Here is a 14911-nt window from a genome sequence, read left to right on the forward strand (position 1 = left end):
TTCCGGGGAAGGACGAAACCACCGGAGCAGAGGACGAATCCTCCTCAAACCTCTTAGGAAATACGTACCCAGCTGGTTTACATAACGTGTTTTTATCATTTTACTTTTAGTATACCGGAATTTAACATGTACAAGGTATAAAACTCTACATAAATCAAACTGTTGTATGTACTAAAAGCAGGCACAATCACTGGCACCCCTTTTATGTCAGTGGATGGTTGCAACTGAAGTGGTGCGAGATAACGCAGGTGACCACCTTGTGGTGATGAAAACAGAAACTGGCAAAAAAACAAAAAAATAGATCCTGATGAAATGAAACTTATCTACAGCCGCACTGATCTCAGGAAACCGTAGTCTGGGGTTTAGCATACACACCGGGGCTTACCGATATAACAAAACTGAACATAATGAAGTCGGGTGTAGTACTTGACTGAGCAGTATACCATTATACAACACTGATTAAATACCAATTTAGAATATAATATACACAAATGTCTCCATATTCAATAGGAAATGTATAGTTTACTGAATGTATCTGCTAGTTTTAGCTACTTTGGCATATAATCTGCCTAATTTGAATTTAGTATATTGTATCAATGAATAGAAGCTGAAAAGGAGAAACTACAGTGATGAAATTTAAGTATACTTCATTCTGTAAATACTACAATCTAATACTTATTGGCTTTTAAATGAGTGAATGTTTATTTTGCTATTCTAAAAACAGGTTTGCACACACCTTACAATAGTTTCCTGGTTACTCAAGCTTGTATAGCATATCACTTCTATTTTGTGGATGCATGAATGTTTTGTGAAGATACACTGCAAGTATATTAAATTGTAAATGTTTTCATATATTTGTTCTCTCTTTTCACATCAATGGGGGCTTTGTCCCACAGTTAGTATGGTTCAAATGTCTTGATGTAGGCTACGTCTTGAATATGGCTTGGCCAACATAGTAACATCCTGCCAATTTGGCACTAATGACAAATTGTGATTCAAATCCAAATGCTCTGATCTTTTTTAAGTATTGTAGTTTTAGTTCTGCACACAACTGCATTACTGATCTGCTCCTGACTGAAAACATTTTCAATCCAATACAAATGTAGACAACATCTTTTCTAGTACTCAAGCAAAGCAGCTGTACACTATAAAATGTACAGTATACTCTGTTTTCAAAAGCCTAATGAATCAAAATAATCTATATAACATATATACAGCACATATTTGTTCTTTGACTTTTTTTTAAGGAGGGCCCCTGCACTGTATTTTCCTCATTTGTTGGTTGGACTAAAAAGCAAACATTGTAATATTATTGCTTTGAGTTGAGAGGTATTCTGAACTTTTATAAATAGTCACTTAAAGGATATATTAATCACCAGATTAATAAACCTGTTGAAATGTCTAAAATGGAATTATATATAATTCAGAATAGTGCTATTTGCCTATAAAACAGGCTAATTTTCCTTCACAGTTCTGTTCCAAGAAACTTACAGCAAATGCAGTAATATTTCCATGTTGCTTTACTTCCTGATTGTGTTCGTGATGATTGTACCACCCTTAGCCTTGTACTCAGCTATTACATAATTAGGGCCCGAGCACTTACAGTGCGAAGGCCCTTTTGTATCTGTAGGAATTCTTTCTTTATTCTTATTCTGACGAAAGGAGGGCCTTTTTGCCCCCCTAAACGTGCCCCAAAAGTCACCAAATTTTGCACGCAAGCCAGGCCTGGTGAAAAATTTGATATTTAATGGTTTGCAGGGCGTGGCAAAATGGCTCAACAGCGCCCCCTAGAAAACTAGAAAAGCCCCCACAATACGGTTTGACGTACATGCACGAAAATCAGTACACACCTGTATCATGTCGCAACTTAAAGAAAAGTATCTTGGCGCCATGGCCGAAACCGAACAGGAAGTCGGCCATTTTTAATTAATCGTGTCATTTTGGCGAAACTTATGCCATTTCTTCAGCCGCTTCAGAGCCCGAACCGTAACGTGCACCCAGGTGTGTTATACATCAAAATGTGCGTCTCCATCCTGCGACAACATTACTTTTCTCAGTCAAAAGCGTTACCGTGGCGACGCGAAAAAGCGCGCCCCCCCTTCATTTGATTGGTCCATATTTGATAGTTCCCCAAAAGTCACCAAATTTTGCATGCAAGCCCGGCCTGGCAATAAATTTGATATTTCATGGTTTGTATTAATGGGCGTGGCAAGATGGCTCAACAGCGCCCCCTATAATACTTTTCTCTGCCATAACCTTTGAATGGTTTGACATAAAGACTCATTTCTGATATGCTTATGGGGGGTGGTCATGAGTGCGAGGGCCTGTTCATCGCTGCTTGAATTAGAATAGTATTTTGTATGCATTTATGACTAATGTATAACATTGTCATTTATTTGCTAAAAATACAGGACAAGCAAGTAATTAAACATGTTTCAAATAACTAAAAACACTACAAATACTAAATTAAGTTACAAGACATGCAAAAAAAAAACCTCCACTCTGAATTAAAAAAAATGCTGCAAATGAACAGCGCGGTGAAAAGTTGCACTACTTATTTATTCAGACTATACGTATACACCTTGATCTATTCTGTTCAGACAAACAATTGTTTTTTTTTCTTTTTCTTTTTACTTTTTAGTGGAAGTAAAGTCAGAATTCTCTTTTGTGCATTTGGGATGGGAGTTTGTGTGTGATGTGTTTGATTTTATGTCAAAAAAGCACAGTCAACCACTGATCATATGGACACACCCATTCATCGTCTGGGAGTAAAAGGTTGGTTATCTTTTCTCTTTTTTTTTTAACTGTCATCATGCACATAGTTACCAAACAGCTGCAGATTTCCTCTTCACAGGGACATTTTTTCATACTAATACTGAATACATCTTAAAGCAGTAAAAAGCGAAAAACAAACCTCCCCCAGAGGAAGTGGCAGTTTTTAATCTGACTGCAAATCGAGTTTGTTTCCTTAGTGACAAACCAGAAGCAACAACTTACTTTCACACTCTGGTTTGTACTGAGAGCGGGAACTGCCATGGATGAGCTTGGTAAGAAAACTCTTTGTTATATTTGTTTTTCTTGATTTGATAAAACATAATGCTTGTGACAGTACAAATGAAATAAGAAAATGTGATTATGTAGTATTTAATGTGCTTTCTGATGCAGTTCATTACAGCAAACTGCACGAGGAATGAATTGTCTCCAGTGTTTTCACACCATCTTTGAATATATTTATAATCTAATGAATTACTCTTGAAAAATCCTGATCTAACATTACTGACATGGTACAAATTAAGGGTAAGAAGTTAATCAGATGGAATAAAATTGATTATTTACTATTTATACAACTTTTGTCTGAAAGATAAAACCAACTTTGTGTTACAATTTCAGCGTAGCATGTTTCATGTCTACTCAGCAGTCATTATTTCCACTTCTTCATAGTTATTCTTCTGTTCATGTCACATGTTGAGAGTGCCATGTTCATTCTTATCTTCCCTTTTTCCTTGATCTGTGAAGAAGAGTTGGATTTGATGTTACATATGTCACTAGTCTTGCAACATTTCAGAAGCAGTTTCAGATCTGCAAAATGTCACAACATCATTTCCTGAGGAAGTCAGCTTGTATAAAGCAACCTCATCTTTTCCACCTGCCTCCTTGATCTGTATGTCAGGGGTTGTTTTTCTCACTCAGCACGAATCATATAGGTGCTGCTGCGTGGTTGACGACAAAGGTCCACTGTCAGTAACTATATGTTTGATAACTAGAATTAACAGTGTAATGTTTGCAAGTGTGTGAGTACGGCTGCATGTGAGCTCATAAGCTTTTTGAAACTATTTTTTCTGTATCCTGCTACAGATTTGCTGTTAGAGGAGCTGGCTCTGAGTTCAACAGCTTCAGACAATGTCCAAGAAAACAGAAACAAGAATACAACTGATGGGAAGGTGATGCAAAACCAATGAACATTATGAACTAAATGGTTGAGCAGTTTTCTGACACACTCCCGACTTACTTGTCAACTAATCTTCAATTCTCTGCCAAACATACTTTTTAGAGGAACACATTAACTCATCCTTCTAAAATCACAGAAATTCGAGCATATTTTGGTTGTCTCCACAGGCTCCAGGGGCACTTTTTCTCGGACTTAAGACAAAAGAAAACAACTCTGCCTACTCAAACGTCCACAGGTGAAGAACAGACCTGAGGCCCCTGGTGGCCCTCACTCGCTCTTTCATTGTGTAAACTTTGTAGTAGAAACAGGAAATTGTTTGAAATATGTTACACATGATTTCAGAGCTCTGCTGTTTCATTATAAAGCAGCTTAAAGTACACAAAGCTCTTACAGGCTGAATGAATGCCTTTGAACTTTACTAGAACATTTTTCTAGAATATATGAACCAGATCTCATACACGGGCATAAATGTAAACAATGTCCAAGATGAAGTAATACTTCTCCGCATGTTTTACAGGGCTCCATGTTGACTTTATGGACCCCGTATCCCAAAACAGTTGGAAGACTGTGTAAAATGTGAAAACTCAAATAGCTAAAATATTTTTTTCACTGTTTAATCTGTATTTATTTAATTTTCATTTGCTCATGAATGCATCTCAAAATAAGTCAGAGCCAGGGGAGGAGAATCAGAACACTCGGTGTAACACATTGAAATGGGCTCAGTGGAGCTTCAGATCCTTCAGCAGTAGGTGCTCCATCCATCCATCCATCCATCCATCCATCCATCCATCCATCCATCCATCCATCCATCCATCCATCCATCCATCCATCCATCCATCCATCCATCCATCCATCCATCCATCCATCCATCCACCCATCCATCCATCCATCCATCCATCCATCCATCCATCCATCCATCCATCCATCCATCCATCCATCCATCCATCCATCCATCCATCCATCCATCCATCCATCCATCCATCCATCCATCCATCCATCCATCCAAGAAATTAAAACACTTCCATGCCAACAAAGGAGACAGATTAATGAGATCCAGCAAAGTCTTCTCATGTTAATTGACAGAGGTGGAGAATAAAAACTGTCTTGTCATCTGATGAAGTAAAATATGAAATTCTCTTCGAAAAATGCCTGCTGCATCCCTGGAGATGATAAAGATAGGAACCATGGAGTTTGTCACCAGCACATACAATATTTCATATGCCAGCATCAGTGACAGTGCATCAGTGATAGTATGTGGCAACATTTCCATACATGACACAGATATCTAAAGAACCTATGAAGGAATCGTTTATACCACATGTTTAGAAAAGGCCCGGAGGATTTTGAGACTCTACTAAATCACATTCTACATGTGTGACAGCAGCATGGCTCCAGAAATTAATTGATAAAGTTCTTAAAATGCTCTGTTATCTTATCTTTACTTAAAGGGGACCTATTATGGTATCTAATACCTATTTTAAACAGGCCTTGAATGTCTTAAAAAACGTTTCACGCATCGGAGGCCAACCTATGTAAATCTGAACGGCTCGTAAAAGTCACATGACACTGGATGGCTCATCCGAGCGGCTGTACAGACACTGCAGAATTTGGTTGCTTTCCTCCTTCTCTGAGTTGGCAGGCTGAGGGGAGACCACTTTATATGTTAAAGCAAAAAAAAATGTGTTTTTCATAATAGGTCCCCTTTAATTCTTATGCTTATAGAATTTTTTATTTTATGTTTTTTTACTTTTACTTTCTGTTTATATTTACATTTTACACACTTTTACAACATTATCATAACTTGGGTTGTTTCATTGGCAGTAGTATTCAATCATGATGTACTAAAATTTTCAAATGATATTTGCAAAAAAAGATTTCATCTTATCTCATTATGACCCGAAACCCCCTTCAAACTTAAGTTACATAACATAAGTTGAATCAGTCCAACAATGGCTAAATATGAATTAATGACATTATCGGGAATTTTGTTTGTTGTAGATGTCATGCTTTAGTATCTAACTTGTCTCTTGCTTGAATGTAGTGATTTTCCAGGTCCTGTGGCAGCTTCACAGAATCCTGACTCACCCACTGAGGAGCTGAACTTTATCCTGCAGGATATGATGGATCTAGCACGAGGGGTCTGTATAGTCTTTAATATTCCCAAAACTGAAAATCAGCGCAAATGATCTTTTGTGCTTAGTGAAGGCTCATGCTCTAATGCATGCCATGACTCTGCTTGTAAAACAATATTTCATCAGAAGTACTGGTATACATGGGTAGAGAGAGCATGAAGTTTCAGTAAGTTTGAAATGTGCGTGACATTAACAACCTCTAACAACAGAGGGCAGCACTATCCCAATGTCCACACCGCACAGCCTCATAGACATTTAGCTCTGTAACACTGTTCAGTATCAATCTTCAATAAACTAAACTCTGTGCATATCTTTCCCTTCATTTAGGATCCAGAACCTTCATCAACCCCACCGCCGTTGACACAAAAACGGTCTGGGATAAAGAAAGGAGATGGACAACAGAAGGAAAAGGAGGGCAGCACCAACTGCAGCCCATCTGGCTCGCACGCAACAGCCTCGACTAAGACACAAAAAACAGATACTATAGATGACCTGCTGGGAGGGCTGAGCTCTGACTTGGAGAAGATTGGTGTACGCACCACTGCTAAGGGTCACTGTGCTTCCTGTAACAAAAGCATTGTGGGAAAGGTACAGTGTAGAACACAAAAAGGAAGATTTTACTATCCGGTGTTGAACTGTAGAAATTTCAACAAGATTAAACAGATCAAAAGCTCTTGTTGCCTCATTCGCTTCCACTTTATTTCTTTAGATGATCACAGCACTGGGTGAAGTGTGGCACCCCGAACACTTTGTGTGTGTGGAGTGTAAGACGGAGCTGAGCACTACCGGCTTCTTCGAGAGAGAGGGACGACCGTACTGTCACAAAGACTACCATCAGCTCTTCTCGCCACGTTGTGCTTATTGCAAGGGGGCCATCGTAACGGTGAGTGGGAAGCAGGAAGACAAAATATTAAAACTCAGTTTTAAGCAGCAAAGATTTGGCTCTGTGACACTTATGGAACGTAACTCCACCATCTTAGTTGTTTCAAAGAGTGGCTATTGGACACTTCTGTATGAGTCATACCCTAACTACAAACACTTCTTCAAATTCAGTTATTCCTTTCTTGTCTGACGTGTACTCTTATATGACCTGTCAAATTTCACATCCGTTTAACCACACTACACTCTTTTGAACGTTGGGTGATGACACACAGTTGTATCGAGTTAGTTTGTCCTAACATCCTATCTTTATTTGCATGAAACATCATGTCATGCAAATAAAAGACATATTGGGGTTACATCACGCTGAAAGCAGAGATATTCATCAGACAATAAAGCGTTGTTTTCTATGATTCACTTCATGTGGTTCACTTTTATCCTTCCTGACATTCAAACATGTGAGATGAAAAAGCCTTAAAGGAAGTTATATTAAGTTCAACCCTACGTTTGGTTCACCAGAAAATCTTGACAGCTCTTGACCAGACCTGGCATCCCGAGCACTTTTTCTGTACACACTGCGGAGGCCTGTTTGGGCAAGAAGGTGAGAGGTTTTTATTTATTTGATTTTATTTCCAATTAAATTATTGAGCATGCATATCAGTTTATCTTCTTCCTACCCCAGGTTTCTTGGAGAAGGATGGGAAGCCCTATTGTTCGAAGGACTTCTACCAGCTCTTTGCTCCCAAGTGCTCAGGTTGTGGGGAGTCGGTGAAGGAGAACTACCTGACTGCTGCCAATGGCACCTGGCATCCAGAGTGCTTCGTCTGTGCGGTGAGCCTCTTACATCAGCCTTACCACGCACGCACAGCTCTTACTTAGCTCCAAGCCTGAGAATAAATTAGAGAGATATTGTTTTGACCACAGTGCTGATGAAAAACACATGCGGCATGAATATATTGTGGTTGAAATGATGCACACAAATCAAGCAAGCCATTTTGCTATGTGTGGTTATCTTTTACGTCATCTTCAAAGCAACTTCTGGGTGCAGCAAGCGGTCAAAGGTGGTGCAGTGTGCAGCTGACACTTTGCTTAATGCTATAATGCTAGATGTGTCATATTGAAGTTAAACTCAATATTTGATACATTCATTTCTGAATCCTCTGTAAAAATGTTTTTATAAAAACCAAAAAAATGATTAATTTTTATTTTTCATAAAAATTAGTGTGTTTTTCAATATATAATCAAGACTTCAAATAAAAAATTAAAAACATATATTTCTTCAGTGTTCTTTCATATGTCAGGCTTTAAATGGTTAAATAACCTATATGCTATATGAATTACGATTCTTGCATGCATCTGGTGATGCATCACCAGTATTATACAAATAATGAAATACAAATGATCACAATTGTTATTCACAACCAGCAACTTACTGTAGAACCCAAATATAGTTTTATATGAATCAGTCACTTATGGCCCAAATCTGTTTTCAGTGGACACATTCTGTCAGGAAGATGGAGCCGACACTCCAAATTAACAGATTTAGTTTTAATACAACTTTGAATAAATATTACCAAAGCTATTATCATCAGTTTAACTTCTACTGTATCTTGTTTGTATCAGTAGAGAGGTTTGAGTTGGATGGATCATCAAACCCGCCTGACTCGACATCCTCATTTGTTTGTTTGGTGCAAAGAATTAGTGTGGCTCCTCTGGATTCATCCTTGATCTCCAGGGGGCAACACCAATCAGATGCAGAGGAAACTGCCTCTAGACCCCAATAGATGTGGATACAGCCAATCAGAGAATGCAAGAACACCAGTAAATGAATGCTCTCGGTTTAAGTCAAAACTCGTTGATCAAACATGTTATTTTCAATTCTTCCACCAGTTGTTGCAAAAAGTGGCTACTTCTGTATGAGTCATACCCTAAACTCCACTCCTCTTCCATGCAGTTGGTTCGGTATGTTCTGTACCGTTGGATGTATCTGAATTGGAGGGGAACCAGAACTATTTCATGTGAAACAGAGTGAATGGATACAGGGGGCCAGGCTATCATCAGCCTCCAGCACATCTTCAAAATAAGCTGGAGCTCTACAGGAAGGATAGTTGTTAATGACAGTTTCTCTGTACCGGTGTCATTGTAGCCTAGCTGTTTTTTTTTCCGTTATAGAGCTCTCTAACATATTCAATTCTTTCAATGTGACTTTAAAGAAATGGTTCTGCACACCATGAGCGGATGGTTCTCCAGTGGACATTTTGCACTGCATAAAACTGTCAAGTATCATCAAACATAGAACTCATATATTTTGAAGACTCTTAAAACATAACATCCTCCCAGTTTCTATTGCAAATTGTTTCATGCCTATATGTGCTCCCAAGAGTGATATTGGCAACTATCATGGACATGCCAGAGAACTAAGTTTGAGTCCCATCAAATGCAGACAACAATCAAAGTAAAACCTCCCCTTCTCACAGTTTCTTCACTTTTATTGTCACCCTACTATATTTTGGTTACGTGGACAACATCTATCACCCATTTTCCTGTAAGACTGGGATATATTAGTTCAGGAAAGGCTATAGGAAACACATCCACTAGTCATGTTATGAGTTGCACCTGTGCTTTTACTGCCACACTGTGACAAGCCAAAATGCTTTGCAAAGTCTGCAAACATATTTAGGATCACATGTAGCGTCAATGCTGTATACTCTTAGCTTCCATTTACATTCTGGCAGTAATTAAAAGAAAGCAGAGCTGAAACTATTTGAGTTTTCATATTAAACATCTGTGCTACTGTACGTTATTTTCCATGATTGTCACTTCATTAATGCGTTATTAGATTTTAATTCACATCTTAGCAGGTTTACAGATTATGCATTTTGAGTATCACTATAAAATGTTATATGTATCCTTATTTTTCCACCTAATTAGCTTAGCTAAAAGCAAAATCAATGGAAAATAATTAAGTGGTATACTTTTATGCTTTCGACAACTATATCAAATACTTTTATTATGTTTTTATGTCCAGGACTGTCTGCAGCCCTTCACCAGTGGCTGTTTCATGGAGCTGGATGGTCGACCTCTCTGCTCTCTGCACTTTCACTCCAGGCAGGGCACTCTGTGTGGCGGCTGTGGCGAGCCTATCACGGGCCGCTGCATCTCCGCCCTCGATCGCAAGTTTCACCCCGAGCACTTTGTGTGCGCCTTCTGTCTGCGGCAGCTCAGCCAGGGCATCTTTAAGGAGCAGAAAGGGAAGCCGTACTGTTCGGCTTGCTTTGACAAGCTGTTTTTGTGAGACCGTTACAGGAAGTGGCACATATGTAATGTAGCTGACACCACTGCCATTGCTGTTGATATTAATTAGTCATACAAGTATGATTGAAGAATCAGACTGTTTTAACAAAACATCACATTGCAAACCTTTCATTCACTTTTTGCAGTGTAACTTGGCTACAAGTGATTTTGGTCACTGATACAATGAATGAAGGGAACTAATATAATGGCAAAGAAAGTTCTAAATCTTGAAGACGTTATGCTGAAATATTAGAGGAAGTGTGTTTTTCTTTTTAGGGGACATGGTTGTAGACCACACAGAAATATTTCCTATATAAAAAAACAACAAAAAAAAGACATATGGGAACTTTGATTGGGTCTAAAAGGTGTTCCTCTTTCACTTGATCTAAATTTTATAGGACTTCACACACCATGATCACATGATATTTACAAATGAAGGAAGAAAAACACAGAAGTTCTGTTTTAAGTCCATGGTTTCCATAAAGCTATTCTCAGTTTGCCATAAAACTTGGCAGTCAGGAGTTACTCTTTCACAGTTTGCCAAGGGGTCTGTCAATGCGGCCTGATGGTTTGTATTGGCAGTGACCAGTAAGCAACTGACATGCCAGCCTGAGTTTCCTTTTCCTCTGACTGACCACTTGAGCCCCTGGCAAGCACTGGATTCCTCTTCATTCTCCACACAGGCTCCTTTATGGCTACCTATGCAAGATTAATGAATGTGTTGAGGTTAACAAAGGTAGTTTCAAAGAGAGCTCCCTCACATCCTTACCTCTCTTCAGGCACTCCATTTGACTGTTGAAGGATGAGTGAACCGCAAAGTGTTTTAATGCCTCAGTGGTTGCTAGCACATTTAGACTCATTTTGTTAAGGTTCGACATTTTTTATTTCACCAATTACTAATAGGGAGGATGATATGTGAATGTGAGATGTTTGTACTGCTGTTCTTTTTGTGAAAAGGTTTCATTCATGTAAATGTGCAGATTTGTTTGAATATTTTATACAGTCAGTCTTAACAAGATCAAAATGTTGTCCTTTGCTCTCTTTTCTAAACTGCATTGACTGTAGATATCTAACCTTCTTCAAAGGCTGAATATTATTCTACAGTTGCATTGTGGGTTTTTTGAAGTTATATATACAGTACAGACCAAAAGTTTGGACACACTTCCCCATTTGTTTTAATGAGAAAGTGTGTCCAAACTTTTGGTCTGTAGGCAACTATACATTTTTCCATATAATCCGAAAAAATAAGTATTTTGATAGTGAATTTAACTGTATGTTGTGAACTATCTAATATAAAGGTACACTGAAAAGTTTATAGCAGGGCTCGTGGAAATGGAATGGAAATGGAAATGGAAGCTCAGAATTTCCAATTTCCATCTAGGAAAAGTGAAATGCTATAAGAAATTGGATTTCCTAGTCAAGGAGTTCCAACTTTCCATTTCCCAGGTACATGTGAGATTGAACTTCTGACCTGTTATAAGTATCTCTGCATTTTAATCGAGGATCGGCTTTCTTTTAAACCACATGTAGAAAACCTGGTAAAAAACCTACGGCTGAAACTGAGATTCTTTTTCCGTCATAGATCCTGCTTTTTCTTTTTCTACCAGGAAAAAGTTGGTTACTGCGACTTTCCTCCCTGTACTTAATTATGGCGACCTCTTATATACACTCACCGGTCACTTTATTACGTAAATATTACTACTACTGGGTTGGACCCCCTTTTGCCTTCAGAACTGCCTTAATCCTTCGTGGAATAGATTCAACAAGGTCCTGGAAACATTCCTCAGAGAGTTTGGTCTATATTGACATGATGGCATCACGAAGTCACTGCAGATTTGTCAGCTGCACATCCATGATACGAATCTCCATCCATCCATCCATCAATTTTCCGCCGCTTATCCGGAACCGGGTCGCGGGGGCAGCAGTCTCAACAGACATCCCCAGACTTCCCTCACCCCAGACACTTCCTCCAGCTCTTCCGAGGGGAGTCCGAGGCGTTCCCAGGCCAGCCGAGAGACATAGTCTCTCCAGCGTCCTGGGTCTTCCCCGGGGTCTCCTCCCGGTGAGACATGCCTGGAACACCTCCCTAGGGAGGCGTCCAGGAGGATCCGGTACAGATGCCCAAGCCACCTCAGCTGACTCCTCTCAATGTGGAGGAGTAGCGGCTCGACTCCGAGCTCCTCCCGGGTGACCAAACTCCTCACCCTATCTCTAAGGGAGCGTCCAGCCACCCTGCGGAGGAAACTCATCTCGGCCGCTTGTATCCGCGATCTTGTCCTTTCGGTCACTACCCAAAGTTCATGACCATAGGTGAGGGTAGGAGCGTAGATTGACCGGTAAATCGAGAGCTTCGTCTTTCGTTTCAGCTCCTTCTTCACCACGACGGCCCGGTACATCGACCGCATAACTGCGGACGCTGCAGCGATCCATCTGTCAATCTCACGCTCCATCGTTCCCTCACACGTGAACAAGATCCCGAGATACTTGAACTCCTCCACCTGAGGCAGGACTTCTCCACCCACCCGGAGAAGGCACGCCACCCTTTCCCGGTGGAGAACCATGGCCTAGGTCTTGGAGGTGCTGATTCTCTTCCCCCGCCGCGTCACACTCGGCCGCAAACCGCCCCAGCACATGCTGGAGGTCCCGGTCTGATGAAGCCAACAGGACAACATCATCTGCAAAAAGCAGAGATGAAATCCTGAGGTTCCCAAACCGGATCCCCTCCGGCCCCTGGCTGCGCCTAGAAATCCTGTCCATAAAAATTATGAACAGGACCGGTGACAAAGGGCAGCCCTGCCGGAGTCCAACATGCACCAGGAACAAGTCTGACTTACTGCCGGCAATGCGAACCAGACTCCTGCTCCGATCATACAGAGACCGGACAGCCCTTAGTAGAGGGCCCCGGACTCCATACTCACCGAGCACCCCCCAAAGAATGGCACGAGGGACACGGTCAAATGCCTTCTCCAGATCCACAAAACACATGTAGACTGGTTGGGCAAATTCCCATGAACCCTCAAGCACCCTGCGGAGGGTGTAGAGCCGGTCCTGTGTTCCACGACCGGGACGAAAACCGCATTGTTCCTCCTGAATCTGAGGTTCAATTATCGGCCGTATTCTCCTCCTCAGTACCCTGGCGGAGCCTTAGCCCTATAGCTTTTATTTTGTAATGTATTTCATCTGTGTTGCTGTGTGATTCTTGTGTGTCTTGTAATTGTTGTAACTTTTCTATGCTGCTGTCTTGGCCAGGCTTCCCTTGAAGAAAAGGTCATTGTGTCTCAACGGGACCGACCTGGTTAAATAAAGGCTAATATCTGAATGCGTCAACCTAACTAAAATCATTTCTGATTACTTAATAGCCATTATAAACTGCCATAATTTATGTTCTTAAGCCATAATTACACACTGGACCCTTCCTGTCAAAATATATATAATGTCTTAGTTACCTTAAAGTTTTCATTGCACTCGACTCACCGCCTGCATATAAAATATGGATGTAGTTATTGCACCCTCAGAAGTGAAGCCAAACAGCAGTCAGTAAACAAATGTCCAGGACTCTCTGAGTGAATATGAAAGTGGCTCCCTGAATTTCTCATATACACACAGATTTGAAAACTTTTTACAGTGGAGTACTATCCAGACTGATAAACACTCCAAACTGTTGGCATCTCTCTATGAGAAAACAGGAACTAATTATTCAAATGCGTTTGAATGTTTTCGTGGTTGCAATGATTCATTGTTGGCGGATATAGATGGCTTGCGCTTGGAGAAGAAGATTCAGGGACATGTTTGGCTGATATATCAGATACAGTACTACAAAAGAGTTCAGAAGTGTGCTTACATTGCTAACAAACTGATTTTATTTTCCTTGTTTTATAATTTTATTAAAAGCACTTAAAGTCCCAGATCTGTTATGTTTTGTCTGTGAGGGTGATTAAAAGATACCATACATCAAAAATACAGCATTTATGCAGCTACCAACTTCCAGATTTTTTTCTGCACAACAGGAATGATGCTGGCAAATATGACGGAGCACAGCTGAGTTTTATTCACCGCACTGAATTGAAAAACACAACAGTAAAAAGCCAGCATGAGACACACGAGCAATGTAAAATGCATCCCTCATATTTACATTGCATGGAACTTCTGTATAGAAGTACACATAAAACTAACTCTATGAAACCATATAAGTAAGCAAACTATGCAAAAACCATCTCTGTACTCATATCTGCATGAAGATTTCAAATGTCTTATCTTCCCTCCGGGCAGCTTACCTCAGTTTCTTTTGTGCATGCCACATGGGCTCACTGTGCAAACTCAGGGTGTGAGTGGGAACAGTGGAGGGCATTAATCAAGCTGTCATCACCGTCAGCTCAGGTCTCAAACGGCCGCTGCAGAATGTGGACCTTGCATCATGGAAGAAGTGTAAGTCAATCCCGTTCGGTCCGAACCCAAAAGCCCGGATCGTAAGTGTTTTATGATCTACTGGAGTTGGAGCCAGTTTTTACTGAACTTGCAAATTTACTATAATATAAAATTATTTGCATGGTGTTAAAGATACAAGAGGAAGTGCACTTTCCAGTATTAGTCATGTATGGAACAACATCATATTGGATCTCATCTCAGTAGGTAACACAGTTATAAAATGTCACATTGT

At 40.2% G+C, this 14911-nt stretch overlaps 1 protein-coding gene across 1 annotated transcript; it reads left to right on the forward strand.

Moving 5' to 3' along the window:
- The first annotated feature begins 2832 nt into the window (after nt 1–2832).
- On the forward strand, nt 2833–11417 carry lpxn (leupaxin). The gene is made up of 9 exons (XM_061738153.1): nt 2833–3047; nt 3856–3941; nt 4117–4184; nt 5991–6087; nt 6409–6669; nt 6791–6964; nt 7480–7561; nt 7643–7791; nt 9989–11417. Exons 1-9 carry the CDS (start codon nt 3035–3037, stop codon nt 10253–10255), a joined length of 1197 nt encoding a protein of 398 aa, XP_061594137.1. The 5' UTR covers nt 2833–3034; the 3' UTR covers nt 10256–11417.
- Nucleotides 11418–14911: the final 3494 nt, after the last annotated feature.

The sequence above is a fragment of the Cololabis saira genome, chromosome 13 (genome assembly GCF_033807715.1).
Source record: "Cololabis saira isolate AMF1-May2022 chromosome 13, fColSai1.1, whole genome shotgun sequence".
Taxonomy (NCBI): domain Eukaryota; kingdom Metazoa; phylum Chordata; class Actinopteri; order Beloniformes; family Belonidae; genus Cololabis; species Cololabis saira.